A 23648-nucleotide genomic window follows, 5' to 3' on the forward strand; every position below is an offset into this window, starting at 1 on the left:
ATTCTCCCAACATTTACACTCAATTGGCTTCTGAGCAAGGGATTGCTTTTGTCAAAATAATTTGGGGAAAAATGTCAGGCATTTTGACAACTTAAAAATTAACAATTTTATTAAAGTTTATCATTAGTACCATACAAAACTACCAGTCTGACAAATACATAATATGGAGTGCAGCCAATATTTTCATTAGGTAATGCAATAATTGTACAGAATTTTGTCAATTTAAAAGTGCATTTTGCTGTTCATTAGCAATGTTTTGGGGGGGGGTTTCTACATTTCAAATTACTGAACTCCAGCCAAGTATTATACACATACTATGTGTATCAAATAGCAGTATCTAACAGACTTTTCAGCACAGTTTCACAAATACAAAAGCTAAAAACCAAGCAGTCTTCAACTATTGAAAGTCAACATACAACAAATACTACGACAGTTTCATTCTCGATAACAAAATCTAAAAAAGTTCACTGCTTCCACACAGGCAGCCAATTGTTGATATTTTTGCCATTAGTTTTTTTTGACCAATCACATCAGATATTTTCACAGAGCTGATCTGATTGGTCAAAAGACCAATTAGTGAAATAAATAATTGGGCTGCCTGTGTAAACAGCCTTTTCAGTCTTTTCAATCTATTTGGTTATTTAGAGAAATTAAATCTCTAAATAAGCATGAAATATAAATGTAAAGAATATCACCAAAAGTATTCACACTAGCTTATTCAATTAAATCTGCTCAAATAACAAAACACAAACAGGTTTCATAAAAGCCACTTTCAAACAGCCCATTAAGAGCCACCAATGATGCCGTCCTTGTCTTAAAATGAGATGTCCACTATGAGTGTTTCTGACCAGTTATTGTAAATTAATGAACCTGTTCAAGTCAAATTATAATAAAACTCCTGAAACATGAGTTCCCTATTCATGTCTTTGTAGTGCATTTACAGTAGCAGATTTTAACATTGGCACAGCGACATCCCTACTCAAGCCTCAAATTTGTACCCACTCACAGGCTTTCTCACAAGCTGAGGAAATGTGTCGTTTTACGTTGCACCGTCATAGCGGTCTGAGACAGAAATCAAGCACAGCTTTTGTCGACCTCCAATATAATTTATTTTATTTTATTTAACTAGGCAAGTCAGTTAAGAACAAATTCTTATTTACAGTGACTGCCTACCCCGGCCAAACCCTACCCCGGACGACGCTGGGCCAATTGTCGGCCGCCCTATGGGACTCCCAATCACGGCCGGTTGTGATACAGCCTGGAATCGAACCAGGGTCTGTAGTGACGCCTCTGGCACGGAGATGCAGTGCCTTAGACCGCTGAGCCACTCGGGAGCCCAAGTCCACAGAAAAGGCCAGGGGAAACAATGTCACTGAGAACAGACTGTCTAGACCTAGCTACAGATTGTATGCCAGAGAATGTGATATAACCAAAGAATGTTGGTGTCTGGGCGTTACTGGGCGTTAGAGGAAGGCCCCATACAAACCGCCGCCATAGATTTTTCAACTAACCTGTTATTGGCAATACTTTTTTCAGAGAATCGAGAATAACGAAAGTATCTGAAAAATGTCAGGTTCCAGTTACAGGTGGTTCTACAAAAAACAGCAAAAACTAAAAAATATTACATCCAAGTATTGTACAGCATGAGGAGGTATCTCGACATCTTAGCTGCCACAGATCTAGCATTCCCAGCATTATTGCAGCCACACGGCCACACGTATAAGTAGGTGACAAACAAAGGTCTAAGCACACCACAAGGCATATCTCACTTAAACATTGATATCTTTCTCAATTTATTGTTTTTGTAGAACCAACTGCAACTGGAAACAGACTAAGATACTTTTTTAAACGAATCGAGAATGAAGAAAGTAATCCCCAAGAACAGGTTAGTTGAAAAATCTATGGCGGCGGTTTGTGTGGTTCTTTTGAGTAACACTCAGTAATGGACACCAACACTCTTTGGTTATATCACATTATCTGGTGTACAATCTTTAGCTAGTCTTAACCTGGCTGTGGTCATGTCAGTGGAGGGCATACGTAGTCTTATACTGCATGCAGAGCCACCGTGTGCAATTTGAAAACAAACCAGAAACATATTTTTTACTCTCTTTTTTATACAGCACTCTCTCTTGCCAAAACAAATCAACTAGATAGTCCCAGTTTTCAAAGATCCGTTGACCTGAAGGACAGTCGAACTGAGCAGGACTCTAGTAAATAGTCCAGACTATTATTGTCATCGCTCTCCAAGGAGACACTTTTCACCTAACTACCAGACAAACATAAGAACAGGTTAACCAGATTAACATCAACATTGTTGTCAGCTATAAAAGGTTGATTTACACCAATCCCAACATGAACGGCAATCTAACCACTCCTAAAAGTGAGCAATAAAATGCACCAACGTCTGATTAATACATGACAAGTGTAAAGGTTATCACTCATTCAGTGATTTTACTTGAATCAAAATCAATGTTGATGAGGCATCGTGAAGTTGTATGTCTAACTCGCTGCATAGTACTAATCAGTTTGTCAAAGTAGTGTTTCAAGTCTACCTAGAATATCTGGTGTATATGTTAGCATTACAGTACAACTTGTTTCCTGGGAAAGAAGCTCATTCACAAAGTGTGGCAGGTATAGTCCGATTAAGTAAATTGTGGAATTACGCTACCATTACCTTAATGAGAGACTGCATACTGCATACCCAATGTGATGCATACTGCATACCCAATGTGATGCATACTGCATACCCAATGTAATGCATACTGCATATCCAATGTGATGCATACTGCATATCCAATGTGATGCATACTGCATACCCAATGTGATGCATACTGCATATCCAATGTGATGCATACTGCATATCCAATGTGATGCATACTGCATACCCAATGTGATGCATACTGCATACCCAATGTGATGCATACTGCATACCCAATGTGATGCATACTGCATACCCAATGTAATGCATACTGCATATCCAATGTGATGCATACTGCATATCCAATGTGATGCATACTGCATACCCAATGTGATGCATACTGCATATCCAATGTAATGCATACTGCATATCCAATGTGATGCATACTGCATACCCAATGTGATGCATACTGCATACCCAATGTGATGCATACTGCATACCCAATGTGATGCATTGATGCGGCAGGGTAGCCTAGTGGTTAGAGCGTTGGACTAGTAATCGGAAGGTCGCAAGTTCAAACCCCAGAGCTGACAAGGTACAAATCTGTCGTTCTGCCCCTGAACAGGCAGTTAACCCACTGTTCCTAGGCCGTCATTGAAAATAAGAATTTGTTCTTAACTGACTTGCCTAGTTAAATAAAGATCAAATACTGCATATCCAATGTGATGCATACTGCATATCCAATGTGATGCATACCCAATGTGATGCATACGCATACCCAATGTCAAAATGTAGTGAAAAGACCATGCTTCTTATATCTGGTACACAACCCCCATAAGATCTACTATCTATCCACAACTATAAAATATGAATGGAAATCCATTTACACCATGCACAAATCCAACACCGCCATCATACACACAGTAATGCAGGGGTGGGCAACTTCAGTCCTCAAGAGTGTCTGCTGGCTTTCAATCATTCCTTTAAGTCAGAAACTGATTGAGACCTGGGAAACCAAATGTGTACACTGAGCCCTGACCCTAACCTGGGAAACCAGATGTGTGCACTGAGCCCTGACCCTAACCTGGGAAACCAGATGTGTGCACTGAGCCCTGACCCTAACCTGGGAAACCAGATGTGTGCACTGAGCCCTGACCCTAACCTGGGAAACCAGATGTGTGCACTGAGCCCTGACCCTAACCTGGGAAACCAGATGTGTGCACTCTGAGCAGTCAGTGGCAGTAGTCCCAGGTAAAAGTCTGAGGGAGTTACCCATCCCTGCTCCAAGGCAATCAATAGCCAGGTCTATTTCAGATTTCTAGTTTCATACACAGTGCTGTACAAAACACTTGGCATCTGATTGGGGCAAGGCATCCACACTGACTCTGATCAACAGAGCGAGAATGGAAGACCGAGGATTAGAAGAGAAGGCACTTTCACCACCAAGTGTTCCACCATCAAGGACTGCAACTCCAGTTCACATTACATGTCACTGTCTGTCACAGCAATCAGTGTCCTCAAGTTACACCAGGGGCCATGCCAGCATCTAATATCATCAACCTCAAAACTATTTTAAACAGTCTTACATAGATTGCAACAAAAAAAAAGCTTTCAGAAAAAGACTAATTAATCTTTTTGATTAACACATTGGTACTGAATTTAGTCTTCTAGACATGTTCTGCTTTATGTGACAGGGCACATAGCAATGAGTCCACAGAATAGAGAATGCTTTCTTTGTATGCATCCCATAGCGCTGTGGGAGAAAATGTGTATTAATATGAACTTGCAACAAAACACTACAAGTTAAGCCTTTTACCACATCTCCCAATCATCCAGCCATGTCAGCAACGCTTGATGAAAACAGAAAGTCTGTTAGGTATTTTTGTTCTCCATGTCCAACCCTTACGCCTCTTTAACTGTTGAAAAAAGTTACTACCCCCCCAAAATGGCACCCTTAACAAGTCGATTTAAAAAGTAATTCCCTCCATTGAAAGGGAAAATGGAATCTACAGCAGTTACTTTAAAATAGTCAACATATTTTTATCCTAAAACTGTGTAGTGTTGTAAAGATTTAACAAAAATATAACATTTACAGGGTCTCTTCAAAGTCAAAACCCAGTCAGTCATTATATCTGCCACTTCCACTCCTATCAAACCCAACACTCAGAAAGTTGTTTGCTTTTTTGTTGGGAAAAGTGAGGGTGTGTGGTCTCAGTTCTGTGTGTGTTTTTGCTCTGTGCCGGGCCTTGTCCGGGAGACGGTGCGTCTCATCTAGGTTGCTGCTGGGTTAGGACAGGAATTGCCAGAGTTACATTCAGCGAGTCGTTGTGCTGGACCAGGGAAGTGTGTCTGTAGTGGAGAATCAGCTCTCTCAGGGAGCTGTACAGGTTGTAAGGCTCGGCGAAACCGTAGCCCGTGGAGGTCTTGAATATCACACAGTGCTTGACGTCCCCGTCCACGCTGCATGTACAGACGTGAAGTCAACAACAGAACAGTTGGTTAGACACCACGCCCAAACACAGCAGTCAAAGTGATATTTCAGCACAAAATCAAAGTTTGTCAGATGTTTTCAGACCTCATAAAGACACCATCAATTTTGAAGATCCTGCTATATGCCTCAATGCCAAATGTTCCTCAGTCCAATAGGTTTGGATGAGCTGACTCAGTTGTGTTACAGCTTAACGGTCCTTTGCGGATAAGATTGGCCAACCATGTTTTCAGATGGTCCCCACATTTCCCATGCGTTTGAGATTTTCAGGCATCATCTCAGCTGGTGAGTCCGGAAAACATCTGACAAACCTGGCTAAACCCCACCCAACAGTCTAGTCGTATTTCCAACCCAAATCATTATGTGACCTGCAGAGCAGGTTAATGGGACTCACGCTACAGAGCAGGTTAATGGGACTCACGCTACAGAGCAGGTTAATGGGACTCACGCTACAGAGCAGGTTAATGGGACTCACGCTACAGAGCAGGTTAATGGGACTCACGCTACAGAGCAGGTTAATGGGACTCACGCTACAGAGCAGGTTAATGGGACTCACGCTACAGAGCAGGTTAATGGGACTCACGCTACAGAGCAGGCATATGAGCCCTTCTGGGACTGGCTGTCTCGGATCAGGAAGGTGCCGTCACCCCTGCCCCTTAGCAGCTCTTCGGCCTGGCCTCGCTTGATGTCGCCCACGTACCAGGTGCGCTCGTCATGGTGTGGCAGGTCATCCATCTCATCCACCAGAGAATATAGGCTGGGAGGGAGAAGAGGGGATGAAACTAGGGTCAATATGATACACAATAAGACATGATTAAACATGGTGATACATCACAACTGTCAGACGGCCACATTGGTTTAACTCACTCTTCCACATCGTTCTTGATCCCAAGCCACTCGTTAATCTTCTTCTGTCTGGTGCCCTTCTGATTGAGCCACCTGGGGCGTTAACACAAGCTAACGGTTAGTTCCCATGTTCCTAAACATTTCAGTTTCGCATTGTAAAGTGTGTGTGTGTGTGTATAACCTACACCAGGTACTGGTCTCTGATCTTCCTCAGCTGCATGAGGTCTGGTTTCAGACTGTTCATCTTCTTGTCGATCTCTCGGTTGTCCGTCGCCTGCTCCTTCAGGTCCTGCTCCAGCTTCCGCTTGCTGTCATGGATCTCAGTCACACGAGACTTCAGCTTATCTGAATTACTTTGGATTCTGTAAGGTGGAGCGACAAGATTGGGAGGTCCCCCACTTCATAGTCATGATCACTACAGGCTTCAGTCAGAGGGCTAGTTCAAACCCTGTATCACAACATGAAAATCCTATAACAGGCAATGTAGATACCTCTCAATCTCTTGGCTGTTGCCCTCCCTGTGGAACTTGTCAATGTACTCTTTGCTGTAGCGCTCTTGGGTCTCGCACTGCTCCTCAAAGATATTGATGGTCTCGGTGAAGGCCTCGATGGCCGTGTGCTTCATCTGTAACTCCTGGAGTACAGGGAAAACAGATGAGGTTTTGCTCATTTCAAGTGCTATGGAACCCAGTCCCAAATATGACAGTGAAAATGGATGTGTTGAATATGTACCTGAGAGGTGCGAGTGTACTCTTCATACAAGACGTCATATTCCCGGCTCTTCTCCTGGTACTGTTCATGGTACAGCTTCAGTTGCTCTCCTACTGCTTCCACGTTGTCCTCTTTCACCACCTGGTCCTGGAAATAACAAAGACCATTAACTAACCAAATCAAACTATTTGTCACATGCGCCAGATACAAGAAGTGTAGACCTTACCGTGAAATGCTTACTGACAAGCCCTTAACCAACAGTGCAGTTCAAGAAGAGTTGAGAAAACATTTACCAAATAAAGTAAACAATAATAAAAATCAACACAATAACGAGGCTATATTCAGGGGGTACCGAGTCAGTGTGTGTGGGTACAGCTTAGAGGTAATTTGTACATGTACGTAGGGGTGAAGTGACTATGCATAGATAATAAACAGCATGTAGCAGCAGTGTACAAAACCAATGGAGGGGTCAATGTAATAGTCCGGTGGCCATTTGATTAATTGTTCAGCAGTCTTATGGCTTGGGGTAGAAGCTGTTAAGGAGCCTCTTGGTCCTAGACTTGGCGCTCCTGTACCGCTTGCCATGTGGTAGCAGAGAGAACAGTCTATGACTTGGGTGACTGGAGTCTTTGACAATTTTATGGGCTTTCCTCTGACACCGCCTATTATATAGGTCCTGGATTGCAGGAAGCTTGGCCCCAGTGATGTACTGGGCGGTATGCATTACCTTCTGTAGCGCCTTACGGTCAGATGCCGAGCAGTTGCCATACCATGCGGTGATGCAACCGGTCAGGATAATCTCGATGGTGCAGCTGCCAAACGTTTTGAGATCTGGGGACCCATGCCAAATCTTTTCAGTCTCCTAAGGGGGAAAAGGTTTTGTTGTGCCCTCTTCACAACTGTCTTGGTGTGTTTGGACCATGATAGATCGATGGTGATGTGGACACCAAGGAACTTGAAACTCTCAACCCGCTCCACTACAGCCCCGTTGATGTTAATGGGGGCCTGTTCGGCCTGTAGTCCACGATCAGCTCCTTTGTTTTGCTCACATTGAGGGAGAGGTTGTTGTGATACAACCACAGCAAGATGTTGAGCTATAGAACACTCAATGTGGGCTCAATGTATTTCAAATAGAGGGGCAGCAAGCAAACTCTCCTCACTTAAACATAATTGTTTGATAACATTTCAGACACGCTATTGCAGTCCTCTTGGGGATGCCATGGGTTTGGGATTTTCCTTAACGCATGTGCCATAAGAAATGTAAGGCCTTCCAGAAAGAATAAGGGTGCTGTTCGAAGGCTGCATTCCTTTTCTCATATCATCTATTTAAAAACCAAGTAACCCCATTGACATAAGGCCCAGAAGTCAAACCAACATAAACAGAATCATTCTACTACCTGCTGATATTTGGAGATGGGGTACAGTAGCCGCGAGTCCAGCTTGGGGTTGTACTGGGCCAGTGACTCCTGGTGATAATGCAGGATGAGCTCCACCACAGAGGAAAACGTCAGCGGCTCAGAGAATCCGTACCTGCCGCCTCGGTGGAAGATCTTGATCAGCTTGTTGTTTCCTCCTTTTCTAGAAAAGGCCAGAGCAGTTGAGCAATGTTACAGAGCTTCTGTGAAAGTCTCTGGAAGCTATCCAAAGTGGTGAAACGTCATTGCATTTGAAACGAGTGACTAGGGAGTACTTCTAGTCTCTTTTAGACAGACTAAATGATCAATACCCTTACCTGAGAGTCAATGTGTATTCTCCTTGCACCTTGCTTGAGGCGTCTCGGACCAAGAAAGTCCCATCCGGCATGTCTCTCATCTTCTCATTCACCTCCTCTCTGGAAAAAATATCATGATTACATCACTAAAACTGGGTGAGTAAGATGAGTGACAAGTGACAATCATTTCTTCTTGAAACAGAAGATTGTGGTCTCAACTGTAACTAACCAAGTGTGGACATTAACACTGGATTAATTATATAGCCAGATAAATTGTACCTGGAAATGTCTCCCCAGTACCACTCTGCATCGGCCATCTTGCTGCCGTCTCCATTGATCACAGAGGATGTCATGGCTTTGGTTTTGGAAGGTTTGGGAGGTAGGGCTGTCAAAGGGACCAATAGGTGGTGTCACAACACAGTGGGACATCCATTCAAAATGGACCCAAGAGATAGAGGTGTTTTTTAGTGAGTGATATATTGTTGTGAGCTTGTGTATATAGCCTCATTATTGTGTTACTTTTTAAAAAACTTCAGTTTATTTAGTAAATATTTTCATAACTCTATTGTTTGAACTGCATTGTTTGTTAAGGGGCTTGTAAAGTAAGCATTTCACCTGTTGTATTCGGCGCATGTGACAAATCAAATTTGATTTCAAAATCAAATCAAATCAAATGTATTTATATAGCCCTTCGTACATCAGCTGATATCTCAAAGTGCTGTACAGAAACCCAGCCTAAAACCCCAAACAGCAAGCAATGCAGGTGTAGAAGCACGGTGGCTAGGAAAAACTCCCTAGAAAGGCCAAAACCTAGGAAGAAACCTAGAGGAACCAGGCTATGTGGGGTGGCCAGTCCTCTTCTGGCTGTGCCGGGTGGAGATTATAACAGAACTAGGCCAAGGTGTTTACCTGGTGGCATTTCTTCCAGCTCCCAGGCCCTCACCACCAGCAGTCTCTCCAGCACCTGGGCAGAAACCTGACAATCTTCTTCTGACCTGGACAAAAATCAATACACTCCTACGTCAGTCATTCGGAGTACGGTGGAAAGAGTGGTTCAACGGGATGAGGGGAGTCATATTTTACAACAGTACAGGAGGGAAAGGTCAGTAACGTGGGACATTGGTTGGAGAGGTGTTGAGGGGACGTACTGTATATTTTGCTGACTTCAGAGAATAGTGTCCTTCCAGGAAAACAGATGTGTTATGGCTTCTATCTCAAGCTGGTTCAACCTGCAGACCATTTCTACAGCCAGATACTTTGTAGACTGACAACCGCATGAACTCAAGAGGATGCTGGTCATTGTTGATGCATTTCTTCCTCTCTCTCTCTGTTGGCTGGCCAGTATTTCTCTCTCCCTCTCTCTGTTGGCTGGCCAGTATTTCTCTCTCCCTCTCTCTGTTGGCTGGCCAGTATTTCTCTCTCCCTCTCTCTGTTGGCTGGCCAGTATTTCTCTCTCCCTCTCTCTGTTGGCTGGCCAGTATCTCTCTCTCCCTCTCTCGGTTGGCTAGCCAGTATCTCTCTCTCCCTCTCTCTGTTGGCTGGCCAGTATTTCTCTCTCCCTCTCTCTATTGGCTGGCCAGTATTTCTCTCTCCCTCTCTTTGTTGGCTGGCCAGTATCTCTCTCTCCCTCTCTGTGTCTATTGGCTGGCCAGTTTTTGTCCTCCCTCTCTCTGTTGGCTGGCCAGTATCTCTCGTGCCCTCTCTCTGCGTCTATTGGTTGGCCAGTATTTCTCTCTCCCTCTCTCCCGTGTCTATTGGCTGGCCAGTATTTCTCTCTCCCTCTCTCCCATGTCTATTGACTGGCCAGTATTTCTCTCTCCCTCTAGCTGTTGGCTGGCCAGTATCTCTCTCTCCCTGTGTCTATTGGCTGGCCAGTATTTCTCTCTTGTGTCTGTCTATTGGCTGGCCAGTATTTCTATCTCGTGTCTATTAGCTGGCCAGTATTTCTCTCTCCCTTTCCCTCTGTGTCTATTGGCTGGACAACCCCCCCATACCGACATAGGTATTTCTTTAAATGTGAGACTGACCCAGCGGGGAGCAGCAGAGGGCTGAAGAGGAGTGCGAGGGTGTGAGGGTCCAGGCCATTGTGGGGCGAGCTCTGGCCCACTCGGTCCAAGTGTCTGAGTAGGTACTGCAGGGTGAGCAGGCCTGGCAGGGGCACGGCCGGGGGCTCCAGTGCCTTCAGTAAACGCTTGCCTGTCTCCTCGACAGACAGCTCTGGGAAATAAGAACCAGCAAGGAGACTGCATGACAACCTTAGTGCCTTGGGTTTGAGACACAATGGTAAACCGACAACATTATTTTCTATCGAATGCCAAATTCACATTTTGCTTTGTATTTCTAAGCCGATTCCAAAATATACACAATTCTTTCAACAGTCACCTGATAGTGTGCTTCAATGATAGCTGTTTTTTTTGTTTTTGTTTTTGTTAGTAGAATATGCTCCTGGAATCACTTGCATCAGTTCTTAATGAGATACATGAAGAAGCATGTTAGTGCTAAAGATGCCGTTACCTGCTTCCTCTTGCAGGGCAATCTTCAGGCTGGGATAGACACACTCTGGGATGATGGGGGAGGGCAAGTCCTGCAGGAATCCCATCAGGGCCTCTGAGAGCGCCTGGACGTCGTACTGGCCCATCTCAGGCTCCGAGAGCTCTGTAAAAAGAACACTTTAGGTTGCTAATTCAGACACAGCAGAGTCTGTTTGTGTACATCGCTGGTTTTCCTGTTCTGTGGTAAGGTGTCCCAAGAGTTGTGCTTTGTGGCCAGAGTTTCTGGTGCGGCTAAGTGTGCTGTCTGGGAGACAGTGTCCAGACTAGTCCTATGACAGTGTCTGAGAGCCTAAAATAACAACCTCCTCCTCTTTCACCGATGCGACAGGCAGGCCAGACTGGCTGGGTGCTGCTTACTGCTCCGTCACGCCTCAGCTAGCAAACAGCTGTCTTAAAAGGCCTGCCTGGTCTGGTCCAGCTCTCCATCTGAGCAGATAGACAGTGGGGAGAGTGTCTGGCATGTGTGAGTGTGTGAGCATGGGGAGAATCTGGGTCGGTCTGTCTGTGGCATGTGAAAGGTGTGTTTGTGGGGGGTGGGGGTGTGCATCTCAGAACATGCTGTTGACACTTGATCTAGCCTACATCGTCCTGTCTGCTCAAATCTTTGGGAGACCGTACTCAAACTCATTGTGGCATGGATGTTGCTAAGCAAGTCCCAGGTCACTTGATTCCTTGGAACACCCAAGTGTTTACTTTCTCCAGTCGAAACAAACAGTGCCATGTATATAGATAAGCACAGAATAACAAGCGGAACGAACTCTTAGAGCCAATTATATTGCAATTAATGCAAAATCGGTCACGGAGTGAAAATAACACTCCCGAGGCTGTCCTCACTCTTCAGTACAGCGGGGCTCACAGAGAAGTGAAATAATGAAGTGCAATATATGCAAGATCGTTTATTTTGTGTGGGGGGGGCACAGCATCCATCCGTCTCTTTGATCCGTTTGAACAGACTGGCCTATTTCTCTACACAAACAAAGGCTGTGTTAATGGCCCACTGTTGAAATAGAGCAAAGACAAACAGAGCATGTAGTGTATCCTACAGGAACCACGAGGACAGCATGGTCATCACCCCTCTGAGTTATTTTCCTAACTGAACTCAATAGGCAGGGCTATAGAATGAACAGCACCACAATCATTGAAGTCACAGGGTTCGGAGTGAATTACTTTTTATCCTACAGGAATGGATGACTATCCGACGATGGCAACAGACTCTATCAACTTGTACAGCTCAGCAAGAGTTGAATGTAAGAACAATAAATTCATGCACAAGCATAATGTGCAAGAGAGAAAAAGAGGGTCTTACCAAAAATCAGGCTCTGTCTATGACCGCCAGCAGCCAAGGAGCCAGACTTCCTGTACAGCGTCTCGCACTCCAAACCTGCAAGAGTTTGACACACACACAGTTACCCTTCTGAAATAGTATTTTCTCTCCTGGCATTCCTCTATTAGTGGATCAATTAGTCACACGTATAAACATCCAAAATACAGCTCCCAGAGCTGAAAATACATGACTGAGACGCTAACTGAAACGTTTCAACACTAAACTGGCCTTCCACATGCTACCTGGAGGCCCAGGAGACACTTTCAGGAGTGCTAAGTCTGAAAGGTCAAAGATCAGATGGAGAGAGGAGAGGGCCTTTTCTCAATTCGATTTGCTCAACTCCTGCGTCCTCTCAGGGAATGTGGTTGTATGAAAAGCAAATTACGTTTACAGGGGTGGATCCCAAAACAAGGACGGACTTTTGCCCAAATAAGGAAAGGCAGAGGAGAGTTCCTATCAAAGCCAGGGTGTCTCCTCTAGCAGCAGATCCACCTTTTAAATGACACTGTTTGTAGACCATGGGGATCTAAGTGGACCATGATCAAAGCTAAATACATGTATGTATACAGTGCCTTCACAAAGTATTCAGACCCCTTGACTTTTTCCACATTTTGTTACATTACAGCCTTATACCACAATTTATTTATTTTTAAATCCTCAGCAATCTACACAATTATGACACATAATGACAAAGCGAAAAACAGTTTTTTAAATGTTGCTAATTTATTAAATATAAAAAACAGAAATACCTTACTTACATAAGTATTCAGACCCTTTGCTATGAGATTCAAGATTGAACTCAGGTGCATCCTGTTTCCATTAATCCTCCTTGAGCTGTTTCTAAAACTTAATTGGAGTCCACCTGTGAAAATTTCAATTGATTGGACATGATTTGGAAAGGCACACACCTGTCTATATAAAAGGTCCCATAGCTGACAATGCATGTCAGAGCAAAAATAAAGAAAGCCATGAGGTCAAAGGTATTGTCCGTAGAGCTCCGAGACAACATTGTGTCGAGGCACAGATCTGGGGATGGGTACCGAAAAATGTCTGCAGCTTTGAAGGTCCCCAAGAACACAGTGGCCTCCATCATTCTTAAATGGACGATGTTTGGAACGACCTAGACTCTTCCTAGAGCTGGCCGCCCGGCCAAAATGAGCAATCGGAGGAGAACGGCCTTGGTCAGGGAGGTGACCAAGAACCTGATGGTCACTCTGACAGAGCTGTAAAGTTGCTCTGTGGACATGAGAGAACCTTCCAGAAGGACAACCATCTCTCAATCAGGCCTTTATGGTAGCGTGGCCAGACGGAATTCACTCCTCAGTAAAAGGCACATGACAGCCCGCTTGGAGTTTGCCAAAAGGCACCTAAAGATTCTCTGGTCTGATGAAACCAAGATTGAACTCTTTGGCCTGAATGCAAAGCGTCACGTCTGGAGGAAACCTGGCACCATCCCTACGGTGAAGCATGGTGGTGGCAGCATCATGCTGCGTCAATGTTTTTCTGAGTCAGGGACTGGCAGACTAGTCAGGATCAAGGCAAAGATGAACGGAGAAATGTACAGAAAGATCCTTGATGAAAACCTGCTCCAGAGCGCTCAGGACCTCAGACTGGGGTAAAGGTTCACCTTCCACAGGACAACGACCCTAAGCACACAGCCAATACAAAGCAGGAGTGGCTTCGGGACAAGTCTCTGAATGTTCTTGGATGGCCCAGCCAGAGCCCAGACTTGAACCGATCTAACAGATGCTGTAATCGCTGCCAAAGGTGCTTCAACATAGTACTGAGTAAAGGGTCTGAATACTTATATAAATGTAATATTTCAGTTTTAAAAAATATATAAATTAGCAAACATTTCCAAAAACCTGCATTTGCTATGTCATTATGGGGTATTGTGTGTAGATGGTTGAAAAAAACAAAACAATTGAATCAATTTTAGAATAAGGCTGTAACGTAACAAAATGTGGGAAAAGTCAAGGGGTCTGAATTCCTTTTGAAGGCACTGTACAGTACATGTCATGCATAAAATATATTCTACCAAAGCATTAGTTTACATGCAAGTATGGATAACTGATACATTAATGTCACATCGAAAGTACTATGTGGCATATTTCCAGGTCAATGCTGCTGCTTCTCTTGTCAAATGACTTGTACTAAACACATCAGATTCAAACGTGTTCCGATATCACACAGCCATCTTACCTTTTTTCTCAATGGCCTCTATCAACTTCACCAAAGTGGGGAGGGCATTTTCTGGGGGTGGAAAAGGCTGGACAAACTCTTGAGCTGAAGTCCCTGGAAGACAAATAGGATAGGATACCCATTAGGCCTTGATCTTGTTTCAAATTATTATTACAGCAAATCTGTAGCAATCAAAGACACCAAACAAAGCTCAATCAAAATTACAACAGCCCCTTAAATAACTTTTAATCTTTTCACAACAAATACCCAGTTTAATTTTCTTTCAGGAATTTCACTCTCCCCTCCACTCCATTGCAAGGCCATGTTTCACCACAGCCCTTTGCGTGAGGAGGGTTTTTCAAGGGTCTCAGTGTAACACAATGAAGGATTTTAATTTTTTAAAAACCCTGAACAGGCATAACCTCCGGTGGCAGCGCGCCAGAGCCTCATTTTCAGACCCACTGTATAAGCTTGGCACCCCGTGCCTCCTGGCAGCGCAAGCCTAAACCATGTCTGATCATTTTGGAGTTCACAGAAAGTACCATGTCAGCACATTCCCCCTCTCTGCTGCACGTTAAACATGGAAAATTGCTGCCCAGCTCTTGATTTCCCTCCTGTATAATGTCCGCCCCACCCCCCTGCTTCTCTGCAGCCTTCACTCTTCCAAGGGTCACCATTCCCAAATGCTCTGGAGCCTAGCTGCTGTACAGTGGCTGAGTATTGCATGTTTGAGTCAGTCTTGCTAAGTCGCAACTGTACAATACAAAAACAAAATAAATATACAATAAAAAAACATATTTGCCTGTACTACAAACAGTGCATTAGACTACATACAGTAAGGTTATATTGAAAATACTTTCGGCAATATGAAATGGCTTCTAAGAACTGTGTGTGTGTGTGTGTGTGTGTGTGTGTGTGTGTGTGTGTGTGTGTGTGTGTGTGTAAAGTTCAGGAATTAGTAGTGAGCTGAGGACTCATAAGCAAAATAATAATATAAATCCTCCACAGAACAATATCAAAGACAGAGGACTCAAACAAAAACACAGCTCAAGAAGTTGTAGGCCTACCCTACCGACTGCATTGACCATCTGAAAATATGCCTATTGGCCACTGCACAAAATACTGCCATAATTAAACCCAACATTTGCATGTGAGAGGGCAGATTGGACCTAAGCTTATTAAACGCATTGTCGGAAGAAAACAATAGCCCTAGACGTAAAAACTTGTTTTTGTACAGAAAATGTTTTCTTCAGTAGTGACTATGACTAGGGCTGTTGCGGTGACTGTATTACCGCCACACCGGCGGTCACATGAAGGCATTCAAATTGCACATGACCATTTAGTCACAGTAATTAAGCTTCTCCAAGCTCTGATGCTGCAGATGGTCATTAGAGGCCTACCAAACTTGCAAACTGCCTGGTACTCAGCACTCTATTGTCCCTCTAACCACTCTGACATCAATGCAAACACTTCATGAGGACCCATGAGCTCATGTTGCGAAACATTTCTATAGGCTATGCAATTGTGTTAGAAAACAGGGTGATGGCCTCTATTAAAAAGAGGATCCCATCAGCCTTCTATAGGCTAGGCCTACTATATTTATTTCTCAACTTTCCTAATAATTTAGCACATTGCTTCCCTTTACAACAGGAGTATAGCCTAACTGGCTGGCATGAAAATGAACCAAGGGGAAAAGCAGTTCTCCATTCGCTATTTAAGTGCATAGATGACATGTATTTTTTCCACGAAGCAGTAGGCCTATGTCTACACCACCTTGAAAATGTCCGTTTTTATATTTAGTTGCCTCAGTCTTAAATGCTTTGTTGTAGAGTTCCTGAGATGTTGAGCAATCAAAAAAGAATCACATTTCAGCAATTGAACTCTCAAAGTCTCTGCTAGCCTCACAGTGGCCATTCTAAGCAGTTTTATTCTACTCCAGCTGCTTAGTTGGATGGAAGAATTGTGGAGAAAATTAAGAAACCTGGACACCAGGCTTTGGGCTGTGTCACTCCCTGTGTTCCCGTACACCACTGCCTGCTCAACCTAATTCGTAGAACGGTCCGTCGTCACTCCCTGTCCCAAGGCTGGGTATCTTTACTAGTCCATTGGCTGCAATTAATGGTATGTGTCTCCTGCAGACAGACTAAATATAACTAACATAGGTCCCGCCAGTAAAATAAGCCTTTAACATTCCCCAATTAAAAGAATGAAAATGTAGAGCATGTCTGGAAACTAAATTATACAGCATGGGTGAGTCTTTTTCTCCAAGGACGAAGGTAGTTCGCCTGGGCTTTAAAAAAACGGTCTAAATTGCATGTCAAGTTCATATTGCACTCAAACCACCTACAATATCACAAACTATCCTTAGTTGGATGACAGGGGTTTTGCCTAAAGCCACATTTAAAATACCTGAAGTACATATGCAATGCAGGAATACAATTAGGCCTGTCCTGAGTAGATAGGCCTAAGTTGCAAAAATACACAGAAGTGTACAGCCCAAAATGTATAACTCGATGCAACTATGCAGGGAAGCCATTTTGCGTAACTAATTGTGTTGTGTACATACGTTAGGTATAAATTAGATTTAACTCCCAATCAAATTGTGTCAAACATTTTTCATCTTTCATTTCAGAGCAAATTGTCAGTAATGACTAAATAGAAGGAAAAACTACTCTACAACCCATGGCATTTTAGAGACATAGAAAGAAAAAAGGAAAGCAAGTATGCAAGATGCAAGAGTAGCAGGGCTGCAGCAAAGAGAGGGGACATGGGGAAACGTGTCCAAGGCTAACAGGTTGGAATTGCTTGGGCAGCTGTGGGTATCATTTCCATTTCTCCTAGCAGGCCTGTGGCCTGGAGAGGAACTGAGCTGACCTGCCCCCCTACAGAGAATGAATAGAAGGCAAATATTGAAGCAGTGTCACGTGGCTCCAGAGGAATGTGCTGCTTCAGCAGAAAGCTCCCCTACCTGCTCCCTTTCCAGACTGACCTGGTGCTTTTCCAAGCTCCCAAAGCAAGCAACACAATTTACTGCCTCCAGAAGGGGAGCAACAGGCAGAAAACTGAAGTACAAAGGGAAATGGAAGGTGAGCTGATACTATGTGAAGACAATAATTATGGGTAAATAACAAAATACAAATAAAAGATAAGCGGACATCACAGATTTAAAAAAAAATTAAAGAGTAAAATCATCTAGAATGTTGAAAAAGTAGACAGGGTTTGTTGCTCTTGTAATCCTACAGTACAGTACGTATTCTTGTATGCAGAAGTTAATCATTAAACCTTTTGTCATAACACTATTTTCAGAACACTTCTGTTTAATGAATCTATGACCTTGCTTGGGGTGTTCATATTTAAACACGACCCCCAATGTGGGGAGTCTGTGGTGTGTGTGCCTTCACAGTGCCTTCAGAAATGATTCACACCCCTTGACTTTTTCCACATTTTGGTGTGTTACAGCCTGAATTAAAAATGTATTCAATTTAGATTTTTTTTTGTCACTGACCTCCACACAAATACCACATAATGTCAATGTGGATTTTTGTTTTTTACAAATTAAGAAAAAATGACAAGCTGAAATGGCTTGAGTCAATAATTATTCAACCCCTTTTATGGAAAACCTAAATAAGTTCAGGAGTAAAATGTGCTTAATTAACAAGTCATGTAAATTGCATTGACTCACTCCGTGTGCAATAATAGTGTATAATAACATATATAGATTTTTTTTAAATGGCTACCTCATCTCCATACCCCACACATATAGATAATTGTAAGGTCTCTTAGTCAAGCAGTGAATTTCAAACACAGATTCAATCACAAAGACCAGGGAGGTTTTCCAATGCCTCGCAAAGAAGGGCACCTATTGGTAGATGTGGGGGGAGCTGACATTTGAGCATGGTGAAGTTATTAATTACACTTTGGATGGTGTATCAATATAGCCAGTCACGACAAAGATCCTTCCTAACTCGGTTGCCGGAGAGAAGGAAGGAAACCACTGAGGGATTTCACCATGAGGGCAATGGTGATTTTAAAACAGAGTTTAATGGCTGTGAGGAGAAAACTGAGGATGGATCAACAACATTGTAGTTACTTCACAATACTAGCCTAAATGACAGAGTGAAAAGAAGAATGCTTGTACAGAATAAAAAATATTCCAAGACATGCATCCTGTTTACATCAAGGCACTAAAGTAATACTTCAAAAAATGTTGCAAACCAATTACCTTTTTTGTCCTGAATACAAAGTATTATGTTCGGGGCAAATCCAATACAACACATTACTGTGTACCATTCTCCATATTTTCAAGCGTAGTGATGGCTGCATCATGTTATGGGTATGCCTGTAACCATTAAGGATTAGGAGTTTCAGGATATGGAGCTAAGCACAGGCAAAATCCTAGACGAAAACCTGGTTCAGTCTGCTTTCCACCAGACACTGGGAGATAAATGCACCTTTCAGCAGGACAATAACCTAAAACACAAGGCCAAATCTACACGGGAGTTGCTTAACAAGAAGATGGCGAATGTTCCTTAATGGCCGAGTTACAGTTATGGCTTAAATCTACGGCAAGACCTGAAAATGGCTGTAGCAATGATCAACAACCAATTTGACAGAGCTTGAAGAATGCTCATAATTAAGATACTTACCCAGAAAGATTCACAGCTGTAATCTCTGCCAAAGGTGCTTCTACAAAGAATTGACTCAGGGGTGTGAATAGTCAAATTAGATATTTCTGTACTTCACTTTCAATAAATTAGCAAAAATGCCCAAAAACATGTTTTCACTTTGTCATTATGGGGTATTGTGTGTAGATTGATTAAATAAAATGTTTTCCTCACCAATTTTGAATTCAGGCTGTAACAACAAATTGAGGAATAAGTCAAGGGGTATGAATACTTTCTGAAGGCACTGTGTCCTACCTTGATGTGCTGGGGGAGGCTGAGGCCTGGGGGCTGCTGGGAGGGGTCTCTGCTGCAGAGGCTGGTTGGGCACCACATACATCTTCACAGGCCCCACATACTGGACATACGTCCCAGGGAAGTCTCCCCTCTGCTTAGTGCGCTTGTTGACTCCCACCATCCATCCCAGGCAATCCGGGTGCTCCTCGTCCCCATCCTTGAGCCCAAGAGATGTCAGTGACGTCTTGCTGACGGTCAGTATGTCCCCTGGCTGGAGGTCAAGGTCCTCGTCCCAGTCTTTGTTATAGACATAAATTGCTATGAATTGGAAGCCCTCTACAGCCATGTGCAAAGATTTCCAACTATGATACACACTGACCAGGGCAGTGAAGTGCCAGAGTGTTGAGGATGTTAATTGTGATGGCAACACTATTCAGGAATTTTCAACTAAAACTAAGAAGCGTGACTGAACTGTTGGTGTGAATGGTTGAAACTCAGACCTGGCCTGTGTTTGAGAAATAAAGCACTTTCTTTAGCTTGATCCCTCGGTGTAACCAGACAATGGAGCAGAGAGACGGCATTGGCAACATGCTCTTTGGAAAGACCCGAGACTTGCAGGTAAGAGCTGAACCAAAGTAGGGTTCTGATTTACACTGGTACGGTCTAGGAATGACAGGTGCAGGGCAGGCACTTCAGTGACTCTGAGCACGTCGTATTGAGAATCTTCCAAGTGTTCCTGGTGGAAAGCTCTACAGAAGACAAAAGGCACAGATTCAGAAGAGAATACATTAAGCACATGAAGCCAAATCAATGAGGTTTTTTTTTCATTTAAAACCTGTTTAAACGGGGAGCTAAACGTTATCCCATCCATTTTTCCCAAAAGGATACCCCACATATAAATCTACGAAACTGTCAACTGAAATGTAGAAAAGGGCTAGCCTAGGCCTACGTTCCCCTTGAATAATAAGCACCAAGTGTTCTTAGCCTCAGTCAACTATCACAGACACTCAACTAATTCAAATCTTATGACACTACTAACTTAAAGGGACACTGCGACATTCCGGCATTTGTTCTACTTCAAATCAAATTCTATTTGTCACATGCGCCGAATAGAACAGGTGTAGACCTTACAGTAAAATGCTTACTTACACGCACTTAACCAACAATGCAGTTTTAAGAAAATACCTACAAAAAAGTAAGAGATTAGAATAATAAATTATTAAAGAGCTTCAGTAAATAACAATAGCGGGTCTATATACAGGGGGTACCAGTACAGAGTCAAAATGGAGGCTATAAACAGGGAGTACAGGTGCAGAGTCAATGTGGAGGCTATATACAGGGGGTACCGATACAGAGTCAATGTGGAGGCTATATACAGGGGGTACCGGTACAGAGTCAACGTGGAGGCTATATACAGGGGGTACCAGTACAGAGTCAACGTGGAGGCTATATACAGGGGGTACCAGTACAGAGTCAACGTGGAGGCTATATACAGGGGGTACCAGTACAGAGTCAACGTGGAGGCTATATACAGGGGGCACCGGTATCGAGGTAATATGTACATGTAGGTTGAGTAATTAAAGTGACTATGCATAGATAATAACAGAGAGTAGCAGCAGCATTGGGGGCGGGGGGGGGGGGGGCAATGCAATTAGTCTGTGTAGCCATTTGATTAGCTGTTCAGGAGTCTTATGGCTTGGGGTTAAAAGCTGTTTAGATGCCTCTTGGACCTATATTTGACGCTCCGGTACCGCTTGCCATGCAGTAGCAGAGAACAGGGTGGCTGCAGTCTTTGACAATTTTTAGGGCCTTCCTCTGACACTGCCTGGGATAGAGGTCCTGGATAGCAGGAAGCTTGGCCCCAGTGATGTACTGGGCCATACGTACTACCCTCTGTAGTGCCTTGCGGTCGGAGGCCAAGCAGTTGCCGTACCAGGCAGTGATGCAACCAATCAGGATGCTCTCGATGGTGCAGCTGTAAAACTTTTTAAGGATCTGAGGACCCATGCCAAATCTTTTCAGTCTCCTGAGGAGGTTTTGTCGTGCCCTCTTCACGACTCTCTTGGTGTGCTTGGACCATGTTAGTTTGTTGGGGATGTGGACGCCTAGGAACTTGAAGCTCTCAAACTGCTCCACTACAGCCCCGTCGATGAGAATGGAGGTGTGCTCGGTCCTCTTTTTCCTGTAGTCCACAATCATCTCCTTTGTCTTGATCACGTTGAGGGAGAGGTTGTTGTGCTTGCACTACACAGTCAGGTCTCTGAGTGGGTTAGAGTGGGTCTAGGGTTTCTGGGATAATGGTGTTGATGTGACCCATGGCTACAGATGTGAGTGCTATGGGTGGGTAGTCATTTAGGCAGGTTGTGGCGAAATCTGCACGGAGCCTTCACCGTGCGCTGCCACTTTAAGAGCGCATGAGCAGTAAGGAAGGAGGAAATAAAGAGAGCTCGTTCAGCTCTTTGGGGAGGGGCTCTGGGTAGCGCGACAGTTTGATTGTGTGTGCTGTGCTGCAGAAGTTTTGTTTGTTTTCAGCTCGTGTAGTTTATAAAGTATTTAACTCAATCATCGGTGTGATCGCTCTAGGTCGTGGTTGTTTTCGTTTGGGACCGCGCCCGTTATGGGTTGGTCCCCCCCTTGGGTTGTGTCGTGGCGGAGATCTTTGTGTGGGCTACACTCGGCCTTGTCTCAGGATGGTAAGTTGGTGGTTGAAGATATCCCTCTAGTGGTGTGGGGGCTGTGCTTTGGCAAAGTGGGTGGGGTTATATCCTTCCTGTTTGGCCCTGTCCGGGGGTGTCATCGGATGGGGCCACAGTGTCTCCTGACCCCTCCTGTCTCATCCTCCAGTATTTATTTATGCTAGGGTCAGTTAGTTTGGAGGTCATAAGGTGAATGCACCAATTTGGGCTAAGGGTCAGTTTGTTATATCTGGAGTACTTCTCCTATCCTATCCGGTGTCCTGTGTGAATTTAAGTATGCTCTCTCTAATTCTCTCTTTCTCTCTCTCGGAGGACCTGAGCCCTAGGACCATGCCTCAGGACTACCTGACATGATGGCCGTGCTGCTGCTCCAGTTTCAACTGTTCTGCCTGTCATTATTATTATTTGACCACGCTGGTCATTTGTGAACATTTGAACATCTTGGCCATGTTCTGTTATAATCTCCACCCGGCACAGCCCAAAGAGGACTGGCCACCCCACATAGTCTGGTTCCTCTCTAGGTTTCTTCCTAGGTTTTGACCTTTCTAGGGAGTTTTTCCTAGCCACCGTGCTTCTACACCTGTATTGCTTGCTGTTTGGGGTTTTAGGCTGGGTTTTTGTACAGCACTTTGAGATATCAGCTGATGTAAGAAGGGCAATGTAAATACATTTGATTTTAAATTTGATAAGCTAACTTTTTTTGATGAATTTAAGCAAAAATCCCCAAATTCCAGGGCTAAAATTAATGGAAATTTCTGGAAATTTACCAGAAAGTTTCCGACACTTTGCAATCCTAATCACAACATTATGATGTTTGTTTCCAACATTAGGGCTGTTTTCCTAAAGAAGTTAAAACCCGCTTCGTAGTTTACTTCTTTGCCACGATACTAACAAGTATCGCGATACTGGTATCGTCCCGGCCTATTCATTATTTTCATTCAATTTGTTAACATCCAAACAGACACCATCTTCCATATGGGTCAAATACATAACAATAGATGAGATCTGTGGATTGTATAGTCTTTTTTATGAGCGAGAGATGACGGATTCATGAAAAACTTAGTATTGACCTCAAAGTTTTAAAAAATTGCTACAGTATCCCATTAAAAGGTTAGGGTGTTTTGTATTGTGCATACCATTTAGGTTTGAGTGGCAGAAAGCCATTATGAGACAATTCGTTTTAAATTCTGTTGCACCACCAAGCAGGTTACCGCACCAGTCATGTAGCGTAGAAAGAGCTTTGCTCTGGTAACGTTTGTGTATCATTGAATTCTGGTTGAATCCTCCAAACACATCTTCTTTTATTCCTTTGATTGAAAATAGTCTCAGCTACTTTGTTTCTCAAGTTTCTCCTAAACTTTGTTCTTTGCAACGCAGTTCAATAATGACGCCTGATCATAAAAAAATTCACAGCGTAGTTAGAATATATTTCTGCAAATAGAAATGGTTTGAATGAAATTAAAAAGTGTGCTCAATATCAAGTACTGGAGAAAGTTATTCTACATATGTTCAATCTTATTTAAGAGTTGTAACAGTAGGACTGGCTTTTTACATAACTTTTAAATGTTCATGGTCAATTTTAGGGGTGGAAATGTCGGTCAAT

General features: G+C 43.5%; 1 protein-coding gene across 2 annotated transcripts in view; it reads right to left on the reverse strand.

Moving 5' to 3' along the window:
- Positions 1-91: 91 nt before the first annotated feature.
- LOC115109150 (phosphatidylinositol 3-kinase regulatory subunit gamma-like) overlaps positions 92-23648 on the reverse strand; it is a 31520-nt gene continuing 7963 nt past the window's right edge. Inside the window, exons 2-16 of one of the 2 annotated variants that reach the window (XM_029633778.2) lie at positions 19371-20098; positions 14473-14565; positions 12253-12327; positions 10909-11049; positions 10422-10611; positions 9304-9389; positions 8674-8779; positions 8416-8514; positions 8081-8261; positions 6705-6830; positions 6464-6606; positions 6158-6334; positions 5994-6065; positions 5710-5883; positions 92-5098 (exon numbers count right to left, since the gene is read on the reverse strand). In XM_029633778.2, the coding sequence (XP_029489638.1) occupies positions 4906-5098; positions 5710-5883; positions 5994-6065; positions 6158-6334; positions 6464-6606; positions 6705-6830; positions 8081-8261; positions 8416-8514; positions 8674-8779; positions 9304-9389; positions 10422-10611; positions 10909-11049; positions 12253-12327; positions 14473-14565; positions 19371-19695 (2181 nt within the window). In that variant the 5' untranslated portion in view covers positions 19696-20098 and the 3' untranslated portion in view covers positions 92-4905. Of the gene's footprint in view, positions 5099-5709; positions 5884-5993; positions 6066-6157; positions 6335-6463; positions 6607-6704; positions 6831-8080; positions 8262-8415; positions 8515-8673; positions 8780-9303; positions 9390-10421; positions 10612-10908; positions 11050-12252; positions 12328-14472; positions 14566-18673; positions 19293-19370; positions 20099-23648 lie in introns of those variants that run through there. The other variant, XM_065009644.1, reaches the window with a different exon arrangement.

The sequence above is a fragment of the Oncorhynchus nerka genome, linkage group LG25, assembly GCF_034236695.1.
Source record: "Oncorhynchus nerka isolate Pitt River linkage group LG25, Oner_Uvic_2.0, whole genome shotgun sequence".
NCBI classification, from domain to species: Eukaryota; Metazoa; Chordata; class Actinopteri; order Salmoniformes; family Salmonidae; genus Oncorhynchus; species Oncorhynchus nerka.